The sequence below is a fragment of the Ranitomeya variabilis genome, chromosome 8 (assembly GCF_051348905.1).
Source record: "Ranitomeya variabilis isolate aRanVar5 chromosome 8, aRanVar5.hap1, whole genome shotgun sequence".
NCBI lineage: Eukaryota > Metazoa > Chordata > Amphibia > Anura > Dendrobatidae > Ranitomeya > Ranitomeya variabilis.
The window spans coordinates 177,243,014-177,255,134 of record NC_135239.1 but is presented as its reverse complement, the minus strand read 5'-3'; the positions used below and the strand labels follow the sequence as shown (position 1 = coordinate 177,255,134).

The window sequence follows — 12,121 nt, the reverse complement described above, 5'->3', positions numbered from 1 at the left end:
ACACGAGCTTGCGGTGAATAGTGGCTGCTACCGGCCGGGGCAGCCACCAACTTTAAACCATTACTGGACTTACCTTAACGGAAGATTTCCTTGGACGGACATTCTCTACTGCATGACAACAACACCAGGAGTTCATTGCTATTTCTACACGGCGGGCGAGCTTGCTACTTATTACTTTCACCGCTGTTTTTACATTATTGTGTCTTATGTTTTTGTCCTATATATGAACCACATAGGTTCATGTGCCTTTGTAATTTTGCCTATTGGTTTCCCCAAGTCTGTGGAGTAGCTATTTGGTTGTTTTTTCCAGCGCGAACCTATATACACGGTCAGGTGTATACATATTTATTTCATTTAGTTTATCGCACAATTTCATTTTGTGGGGAATTGTTGGTTTCGCTGCAGGATAATTCTAACTGTGACACTTGGCGCCACTTTCTATTACTAGCCTCTAGTAGTAGACTGCAAGAGCGCTTAGTTTGGACTAGTGGCACGACTATGCCAGTGGTCCAAGCTATCAATCTTCAGGAGTGCACCACCGCTGGGAAAGCCGTGAGCAGTGCACTGCTGAAGAAAGGAAGTTGGGACAATACTTTTTAAGCTCACAGATGGGGAATGATATAACTAATTTATTAAAATGCCTACGGTATTTTATACTGGTGTATTTTGGACTGGTTAAGAAATGCCTATCTATATTCTCATGAAAAGCAAAAAATAAGAGGCCTCTGCAGGTAGGGAATTGGGCAATAACAAGCTATTGATTCCATAATATTGCATACCTCCCAAATTTGAAAGGATGTACCTAGAGTGCTCCTTTACACAGTATGATGCCCACCCTTCTTTCCATAATATGAAACCCCCACACTGCCCCCCACACAATATGATGCCCACAAAATGATCCGCCACATAGTATAATGCAACCAAAACCCCAGTCACATAGTATAATGCTCCTACAAGTGCCATAACACTATGGTGATGCCTCCACAGTCCCCCCCGCAATATGATGCCCTCACAGTGCCCCCACACAGTATGATGCTCCCAACCCCACAACCAAACACCATACAATGTCCTACATTACCCCACAGTTTGATGCCCCATCATTCCACCCCCTACATTTCATCCAGCTCCCCACACCGCCATCATATTCATGAATTTCTTTCCTAAAGATGCTGATACAGTTTAAAGCAGGACATACCACCAACCTCCTGGGACTGCTCCTCAAATCTGTGACTGTCCTGCTGGATCCGGGATGGTTGAGACTAGAGCCATGGTATTGATCTGTATAACATGGATGCATACTACAGCTATGTGCATAAGGCATTACTGTGGTCATGTGAAATCTCAAAAAAGATCAGTAGTCTACTATTAGGCTGGGGTCACACTTGTGAGTGTGATGCGAGAAACTTGCGCAAGTCTCTTGCATCAATACCCGGCACAGCCGCTGGCACTCGGGACCGTAGTGTGCAGCTGCATAGAAATACATGCAGCCGCACGCTCCGGTCCGAGTGCCGGCGGCAGTGTCCGCTATTGATGTGAGAGTCGCACATCACACTCGCAAGTGTGATCCCGGCCATAGGGTGGTGCTCGTTGAAATCCAAGTGGTGAAACTTCAGTAAAGTCCTGGCACTGACAATGCATCAAACTTTTTCAGCAAGTCAATAGGATGGGTTTCAGCCCTTCTCAAGCTTTCATGAAATGTCGACGAAAGCTTATGATTGGGCTGAAATGAGTCCTATTGACTTGCTGAATAAAAAACAAGTTCATTGAATTATGACTGCTGGGATTTTATTGAAGTTTCATTAGCTGTGGTCAAGGACACCGAACTACTGTAAGAGAATTATTATACCTAGCATCATTTTGACAGTGGTGTCAAAAAGTGTTTGCCCCCTTCCTGATTTCCCTGATTTTCTATTCTTTTGCATGTTTGTCACACTTAAATGTTTCAGATCACCAACCCAATGTAAATATTAGACAAAGATAACACAAGTAAACATAAAATGCATATATTAAATGAAGGTCTTTATTATTAAGGGAAAAAGAAATCCAAACCTACAGGGCCCTGTGTGAAAAAGTGATTGCACCTTAAGCCTTATAACTGGTTGGGCAACCCTTAGCAGCAACAACTGCAATCAAGCGTTTGCGATAACTGGCGATGAGTCTTTTATAATGCTATGAAGGAATTTTGGCCCACTCACCTTTGCAGAATTGTTGTAATTCAGCCACACTGGAGAGTTTCCAAGCATGACCTGCCTTTTTAAGGTCATGCCACAGCATCTCAGTCGGATTAAGGTCAGCACTTTGACTAGGCCACTCCAAAGTCTTAATTTTGTTTTCCTTAAGACATTTAGAGGTGGACTTGCTGGTGTGTTTTGGTTCACTGTCCTGCTGCATAACCCAAGTGCGCTTCAGTTTGAGGTCACAAACACATGGCCTGTCATTCTTCTTCAGGATTTTTTGGGAGACAGCACAATTCATGGTTCCATTTACCACAGCAAGTCTTCCAGGTACTAAAGCAGCAAAACAGCCCCAGACCTTCACACTAGCACCACCATATTTTAATGTTGGTATGATGTTTCTTTTCTGAAATGCTGTGTTACTTCTACACCAGATGTAATGGGACATACTGTACATCTTCCAAAAAGTTCAACTTTTGTCTTGTCAGTCTGCAGAGTAGTCTCCCAAAGTCTTGAGGATCATCAAGATGTTTACTGACAAGACTGAGACAAGCCTCTATGTTCTTATTGCTCAGCAGTGGTTTTGGTCTTGGAACTCTGTCAGGCAGGCCATTTTTTCTCAATCTCTTTCTTATGGTGGAGTCATGAACACTGACCTTAACTGAGGCAAGTGAGGCCTGCAGTTCTTTGAATGTTGTTGTGGGACCTTTTGGGACCTCTTGAATGAGTGGTCGCTGCAGTCTTGGGGTAATTTTGGTCAGACGGCCACTCCTGGGAAATTTCCCCACTGTTCCATGTTTTTGCCATTTGGGGATAATGGCTCTCACTATGTTTTGCTGGAGTCCCAAAGCTTTACAAATGGCTTTATAATATTTTCCAGACTGATACATCTCAATTACTTTGTTGCTCATTTGTTGCAGAATTTCTTTGGATCGCGGCATGTTGTCTAGCTTTTGAAGATCTTTTGGTCTACTTCACTTTGTCACGCGGGTCCTATTTAAGTGATTTCTTGATTGAGAACAGGTGTGGCAATAATCAGGCCTGTGAGTGGCTAGGGAAGTTGAACTCGGTTTCCCAAAGATGTGATAGGGGGGCAATCACTTTTTCACGAAGGACCATGTATTTTTCGATTTCTTTTTCCCCTAATAATAAAGACCTTCATTTTAAAACTGCACTCTGTGTCACTTGTGTTTTCTTTGTTTAATATTTAAATTTGCTTGGTGATCTGAAGCATTAAGTGTGACAAACATGCAAAAGAATAGGAAATCGGGAAAAGTCAACACTTTTTCACACAACTCTATATGCAGTATGTCTTGTTAAAATAACCCGACGCCATAAGAGTTCATTCTAACGTAACAACAAATCCCATTTTTCTACTTTTTATTGGCTTTTACGACTTGGTGCTACCCTCTCTGAAATGGTTAAACCATTTTACTATAATCATTAATAGGGTTGGAAATCACTACACGTACATGGCACGCTGTTGTGGATATTGACCCTGTGCTGCTTTTTTTTAGATCCCTCATTCACTAATTGCCTTTAATTCAGAACATATTATGGAGGATCTACGTCAGGACAGCGTCCTTGTAAAATATTGATTTCTTGTAATATGTCAACTACAGTATTTCTATGCTACTTTATGATGGTTGTCTGGTGGCGGAACCATGTTTTCTGCCAGAATTTCCAAATGCATGTTGTTGATCTTTACAAGGGTTTGACTCAGGATGACTAAGCATTTAATACAGCCATTATACCCCCCACGGCCATGTAAGAATCGACACATGTATGGTACATTGTCTTGGTCTTCCATTTGGCATATCGTCATACAATAAACCAATAGCCATACTGTTTAATAATCAGCATCAAACAAGATGGTGCCCAGATAAGATGGTACTCTACCAGGACAAGATGGTACTGTTAAAGTGGTCAGTGTCTAATAACTGTCTAATAATCGGCATCGTACAATATGGTGCCCAGATAAGTTGTTACTCTACCAGGACAAGATGTTACTGTTAATGTGGTCAGTGTCTAATAACTTCTAATAATCAGCATTATACAAGATGGTGCCCAGATAAGTTGGTACTCTGCCAGGACAAGATGTTACTGTTAATGTGGTCAGTGTCTAATAACTTCTAATATTCAGCATCATACAAGATGGTGCCCAGATAAGTTGGTACTCTACCAGGACAAGATGTTACTGTTAAAGTGGTCAGTGTCCAATAACTTCTAATAATCAGCACTATACAAGATGGTGCCCAGATAAGTTGGTACTATACCAATATAAGATGGTACTTTAAAAGTCATCAGTGTCTAATTAAAAATCTTGGGCTTCATTCAGGCATCCATTTTTTCTCACATGTGAAAGAAATGTACCATTCTCATCAGTGTTTAGTCAGTGTGTGTCTCTGTCTACCATCAGAGTTTCATCAGTGATTATGTTTTTTACTTTAAAAATGAAAAAGCAAAACTTCTGCTATCCACTGCAATGTTAAAATCAGACAGCACACAGACAGCGCACAGATGGACTCATAGGGGTATTTAAGTTTTCTTTTTGTCTTGTAGTGTTCATTGGCATTTTTGGGGCCAAATTCTTCAAGATGGCCCACGTTCATGAATTTTGTACAAAGTCAAAAATAGTCCTTATGCCCCAATTCATGTAAACCTTTACACCAGAAAACTAGTGTAAAAAGCCTTGAAAAGTTGCAAAATTTTTGTGCAATGTGAGACTGCGCAAAAATGTTGCTACTTTTAGCTCTTCCACGCCATTTTTGCTCAGCTCTGACCCACCAGTGACCAACCCCACTTTTCGGCTACATGCAAATGTGACATTATCCTCAATCACAAATCTATATAACGATGAACTGGGTAGATTGGTAAATGAATAAGATGCCGCCTTTGTCTGTACATAGTGATTCAAGTATATTGTGCTAAGGACTTCTCATATAAGAGGGTGGTGGCCCACTACTGCACAGCGGCCCACCGGAGGATTCTCCTGTTATCCGGTGTGCCAGTCCAAGCCTGGACTCATGTCACTACAGCAACAATTATGTTCAAAGCATGACGGAGATGAGCTTCATTTTCTAATATTATACCATATTATTGTCACCGGGATAAATTTCCATTGTTGTTGCTGCGTTGTCACATAGATATAAAGCACCAAAGCTATAATAGTAATTGACTACATCACAAGTTATGTGCTGTGGTTTCTCAGGTCTACCTACTAGCAAAATGTCTTCTGTTCTTGTTCTCATGTCCTATATCACCACCAATGACAGACGTTGCCACCTTTTTCTAAGTAATTGTTGCCTATTGTAAACGTATTTCTATTTTTCTTTAATTAGCAAGTCCCAGTCTCTGACCAACGCCTTCAACTTCACCCAGTCGTCATTCTTCCGCTCGTCAACGAATGAAGATGAAGCTAAAGCGGACACTATCCGGAATCTAAGGAAGTCCTTCGCCGGTCTGTTCTCTGACTAAGTGTTATAAAATTAGTAGTAAAAATTAATCGTGCGCCTAATGCTACACAGGATATAAAATAGGGTACCCAAAAGAGATGAGTTATCGGACGCTTCTTACCTCTGTGCAAGTTTATTAGCTACAGGCCATAATGCCTGGTGCAAACGTGTTTTTGGTATATAACTAGTGAAAACAATATTGCCGTGGTTTCACATTCAGGTATGAGATTAAGCCATAACCGCCAGCTCAATTAGCAGTTATTATAGCTATGGTTACTTGTTTATATGGTAATTAGCATTATGTTGCTATTATTATGTATATTATATTACTAGTTAGACTAGTGTTTTTCTTCTAATTTTGTATTCTTGATTTTTGTGCTTCTATATATTCGTCCTGCTGGTTGGAATTCTTACTCTGACATGTCATGCTTGGCTTGTCACTCTCCACAAGTAGAAATGTTACCCCTTATACTTGATTAGCTGGGACTTCAGTGCCAATATACTATTCGGTACATGTCGTATAAATGGTTGAAATCCAATTTTGTTGACTAAACAGGTAAAGGGATTGTTCTCTTTTAGAAAACATTTCCATACACGCACAGTTAATTGAAAAATACAACAAAAAACTGTACTACTTACCCTCTCCGAGCAGAGTCCAGCGCTGTGTCTCCAATGCTGCCCTGGTCTCCACTGTTTAGCTGCACTAGTAATGTTGCATCGATTTAGCTGCAGCTAATCACTGACCTCAGCAGCTCTGCCAATGTAGACGGCACAAACCGAAAAGCTCATTGATTGGCCTGTTGATATGACGTAACCGCTGGCTAATGGCGGCGAAACAGTGCTGGACATGGGGAGGGTAAGTCAAATTTGTTTATTTTTTCAACAAACTGTGCATATGGGGAAAAGGTTACTGAAAGGGGGCAAACCCTTTAATCTAACCCATATAGTTTATATCTGAATCGGAGATCCCCTAATATATTGATGACCTCTCCATAGGTGCACCCTTTAAATAATCTTCTGAGCCAGGATGTGTTGTCTCTGTACATCAGGGAAAGTTAATGGGGATGCCAGGTGTCAGACCCTCTCCATTCTGATATTTATTATTATATTATTTATTATACGAGTGATTTTTTTCTGACATCAACATCACTGTCACCATTGGGGCTCATGATCAAAATTCCCTATCGGTATACCTTCAGATTATAGGAGGCAACCGGAGAACCCGGAGGAAACTCGTGCAAACACATAAAATCTTTGCAGATGTCAACCTTGGGGCCCATAATCAAAATTCCCTATCGGTATGTCTTCAGATTGTAGGAGGCAACCGGAGAACCCGGAGGAAACTCACACTAACACATAAAATCTTTGCAGATGTCAACCTTGGTGAGATTTGAACCCAGGACCACAGGGTGACAGTGCTAACCACTGAGCCACCATGCAGTGCTAACCACTGAGCCAACATGTTCATAGGTCATCAATATGTTAATCCTGGATAATTAAAATGAAACTAAACTGAATGAAAACCTTAAGAGCAGAAGTTAGACTGGCAGCCTTCCAGATGTCTGCGAGCTATCATTTAATCACTCCTACAAATATAGGAGTGCCCTACTAATTTAAGACATACAGAGCGTGACATCGAGAGCAGCATACACGAGATTGGCGTATATTAAGAGAGGGTGCGGAGGGAGGAGCCCGGCAAAATGATTGCGGGGGATCACATAGAGATTTTCATGCCATGAAGATAGCAGATTACACGGTCAAATTCTTAATCCTTTTTTTTCAGTAGGAAGAACAGCTCTGGAGCACAAACATCAGTCTTACCAAGTCAAATTTATTATAAAAGGAACATTCATAAACATGTGAAAAGTTTTGTTATTGGGTGGGAGAGAGGGGATTTCCTTTTTTTAAGAAAACTCATCTTTATAGTAGTTGTCCATTTTATGCCGGCCGAGAGCTGAGGAATAAGACGATTGTGAATTGTTGGGTAAATCTGATTTGCTTTCATAACTTTGCCATTTGTTCCCTGGACATGGTTGTACTTCTAACCTCCCGTCCTTCATGCAATGCTGCAGCCCTTATTGTTGTGTAGACTTTATGACATTCATTTCAGCAGATGAAATTCTGTGTTCATAATATATACCATACAAATAAAGAGCATTACTAAACCGGTCACTGACTTTTATGTGTTGTTTGTTTGTTTTTTTTATTATTTTTACTTTCCTATACATCGTAGAGCAGACAAAAAAACTTTTTCTTAAAGGGATTATCGAGGAATAATTTTTTTTTTTTTTTACCATGAGCCAAAAAACTAACAGGCAGGCAGGCTTGTTCCATCGCTCCTTATGGGCTGCTCTGTTGACAGAGCGTGACTGCCGGCGTCATGCTGATTGACAGCTGGCTTTCTGGAGTTAGGCAGTGGGGATCTGGCTGTCAATCAGCATGACATCAGCGGTCACGCCCTGTTGACAGAGCAGAGTGGACGAGAAGCCGATGCTCTGTTCACGCGACGGCAGCGCCGCTGTGTCTTGTCTGATTTCGATGGAAAAAAAAGTTGCCAAAGTCAGGACATTTAGGCATTGCCCTGGGAGCAACCAAAACTGCATTTTGGGACAATATTTTCATACACCCTACCCTTGCCTCCCAAAATCTTGACTGTTGACAGTCATGTAAATGGCAACTGCCTATCGTCCTGTGTTCATGACAATAAAAATGCACACTCAACCAATAGATTTCAGTTACCAATAAGGAGAACTAAGGAGTATAAAGGGTATCAAAATTTTATTTGAATATACAAAAGTGTGAATACACATAAACTTTATAAAAATAGAAAAAATATATCAAGTACATGAAGAGAGGCATGAGGACGGAAGGTGGAAACAAAGTCCCCCCCCAGTGAACGGCGCCCAGTTAATGATATAATAAGCAGTTGCCAGCTGGCTATGTAAAATGAAAACCGCAGGGCACAATCAAATAGACGTCAAGGAGCGACAAACAGACGCTACTAGTGAACCATGAGGTGTGCTTACCGCAGTAAAAGAAAGGGCAGACCAGGACACCGGGCAGGAACCGGGAAGGAAGAACCCCCGACGCGCGTTTCGCTTTAGAAGTAATGTGCTTTCTCAAGGGGATGAATGCAAAGGCCGAGAAGGACCTTAATATGGGCCGAACTCGGAGCATGTGACGTCTCACATGCTGCGAGGCGGCCAATAGGAGGCGGCGATACTGGCGCATGTGCAGATCAGGCCGCAGGTCCTGAAGCCAAGAGCGGCGCCCAGCGTCACATCGCCTGAGCAGGGAAAACCCTGGCCACGCGTGGGAGGCTATGCGGACGCCGTCCTGGAACAGGAACCGGCAAGCTGGACCGGCGCACGCGCACTGCCACCAATATAAAAGGAATAGTGGTACCAGACAAATAAAGAGGAACGTACCAGGAGAAAAGACAACAGTAAGGCCGCTAATAAAAAGAACAGATGATACATGAAATGGTGACTTGGTACCCCACATACATAATCAATAACTAATAACATAATATCAAATCATGAATCAAATGTAAACATGAATGACAAAGTACAACATTTCAATATAGTATCGTTAGGTGTCTTCAGTCGTTCCTTATAAACGTTAGTGCCAAAACCTCCACTATAGAAGATGAATGAAAGAAATATAATGTAGATACATCTCGGCACACCAGAAAAGTGAAAACTACAAAACAAAGTAAAAAAGGGACAAATTAGTAACAAATAAACAGACAAGTTAAAACCAAATAAAAATATACACGGCCCAGCAGGGGAACCATGTTGCCACTAGGATGGGGGAGGGCGGAATATAGAATCAAGACCCAAGGGAAGGCAAGAGGAACTCAGGAACGAGTTAACTATGGCCTAAACGGAATATCAAGTAAACGTGCATCTTAAACTCTAAAGAAATGAAGCAAAACTCAGCGATTCATTTAGACCGCTAGGTGCGACAGTATTAAGTCTCACGATCCAGGCAGCTTCACGCTGAGCCAATAACTTCTTGTAGTTACCCCCACGGGTGCCCAAATGAACGCAGTCGATGCCCCTGACCCGGAACGACCCCGCGTCACACCCATGGAACACCTTGAAGTGACGCGGTATCGTCTTGAGGAGAGAGGCATCAACAACCCCCTTGGCTGCCTGGATGTCACGTACATGCTCCCTAGTACGTATACGGAGCTCCCTCGACGTTAGGCCTACGTAGATTAGGGGGCAACTACATGTTGCGTAATATACCACATTCTTCGTGCTGCATGATATATGGTATCTGATGGAATATGTCCTAGTACCATCGGATGATGCAAAAGTAGTAGTCCTGACTATGTTGGCACAAGCCATACAATGACCGCATTGGAAGCAGCCAAACGTGGGGCCCCTAGAGCCAAATGGGTTGGTGGCAGGGGGGATGTAATGACTCCGAACAAGCATATTATTAAGGTTCGGGGACCTCCTTGCTGTCATCGAAGGAAAGTCACCCAAGACGGGGCCCAGGGCTGGTTCAGTACCCAGGATAGGCCAATGCCGGGTCAGGATCTCCCTTATATTGTGCCATTCATGATTAAAGGTCGTTATAAATCTAATTTTGGTGTCCCCTGATCCGGCATTGATCTTACGGCTTGTGTTATAGAGAAGATCCCTACGTGGTGTCCTCCTGGCTCTATCATAACCACGCCTGACGCATCTGCGGCTATAGCCGCGTGCTTCAAAGCGGGCCTTGAGAGCCACAGCCTGGGCCTGGAATCTGTCCTCTGTGGAACAAATCCGCCTCATCCTTAAGAACTGTCCGACCGGGACGGCCCTCACTGTCGCTGGATTGTGTGCCGAATCGGCATGCAACAGAGCATTAACGGCTGTGGGCTTTCCAAACACGTCGGTCTGGACGCGACGCATACGGTCGATCTCCAGACTGACGTCAAGAAAGTCAATATGTGTAGCATCATATTGGTAAGTTAATGTTATGTTATAAGGATTATCATTAAGTTGACGCATAAAATCCTCGAGTTGCTGCGCCGAGCCCCCCCACAGGAATAGAACATCATCTATATACCTGAGCCAGCACAGCACATGGTCAGCGGCCTGGGCCCCCCCGTCGCCAAACAGGGATCTCTCCCAGTAACCCAGGAAGAGATTGGCGTACGAGGGGGCGCAGGCCGCACCCATGGCCGTGCCGCGCTTCTGAAGATAGAAAGAATCCTTGAAAACAAAGAAGTTATGTGTGAGGACGAAGCGCAGCAACTCGAGGATAAAATCACATAGAGGGCCGTCCAGGTCGGAGGATCCAAGGAAGAGGCGGGCGGCCTCCAGGCCTTGCTCATGGTCAATGCAGGTGTACAGTGTCTGTACATCTGCAGTGACAAGAAGAACGCCAGGGTCCACAAGGACACCATCCACCCTGGTAAGGACGTCCGTCGTGTCCCTGACATACGACGGGAGGACCTCGACCAATGGTTTGAGATAAAAGTCAATGAATTTACAGATCGGGTCACACAAACCGTCGATGCCGGACACGATCGGACGCCCCGGGGGATTGACGGCATCCTTGTGGACCTTAGGTAGAAGATAAAAGGTAGGGATCTTGGGGCACCTGACAGATAGTCCCTCCCACACCTTTTTGTTGATAATGCCTTCATCTAATGCATAAGCAAGTAACACCTGTAACTGAGACGAAAAAGAGGACAGTGGATTATGGGTGAGTCTTGTATATGTGGCGGTGTCCTTTAGTTGGCGGTACACCTCTTTTTCATATTTATCGCATGGCCAGATCACGATGTTCCCCCCCTTGTCAGCTGGTTTATAAACCACATTGGTATAAGACTGTAACTCTTTGATGGCAGAGCGCTGACTATATGTTAGATTGTCAAAACGACGCCTAGATGAAAGCTTTTTTAGGTCAGCGCTAACCACCTTGGTAAACATATCAACCGCTGGACACAGTGACAGGGGGGGGAAACTCGTAGATCTGGGCATGATGGCAGGTGGCAACCTACCCTGAGGTGTCGAAGACTGCTCGTCCAACAACTCCTCCAAAATGCACAATGTCTCTCTTTCGGTCTCAGTCAAGGGATCATTCGGATCTTGACTCCTGTGGTGCAGTTTCCGCAGGATCAATTTCCTTGAGAACAGATGAAGGTCTTTCAGTGCTGTAAAAAAATCAAAGGGGTGGGTGGGAGAAAAAGTCAGGCCCCTGCTTAACACCGCAATCTGTGCAGTAGTGAATGATCTACTGGACAGATTCAGTACCTGGAGACCTCCCTGGGCACCCGTCCCTTGGCGCCTGCCAGCTGAATTTTTGCTCTTAGAGGTCTGTCTGGTGGTAATCCTATTCTGTGAGGTCATAGGTTCAGGTTGGTCTTCTGGCGCCTTGGTATGTTGCACGTCCCGGGAGGCGTTAGATGCCATGGATCGCGATCTGGATCTCGAGCTCGACATGTCTCTATAACGGGGACGGGAGCGGTCACCCTGGCCTCGCCATTTA

The 12,121-nt window shown here is 43.6% G+C and overlaps 1 protein-coding gene across 1 annotated transcript in view; it reads left to right on the top strand.

The window, feature by feature from the left end:
• SYN2 (synapsin II) overlaps positions 1-7,798 on the top strand; it is a 386,089-nt gene extending 378,291 nt beyond the window's left edge. The window contains exon 13 of the mRNA XM_077276522.1: positions 5,516-7,798. Within this exon, the coding sequence (XP_077132637.1) occupies positions 5,516-5,651 (136 nt within the window). The 3' untranslated portion in view covers positions 5,652-7,798. The remainder of the gene's footprint in view (positions 1-5,515) is intronic.
• Positions 7,799-12,121: the final 4,323 nt, after the last annotated feature.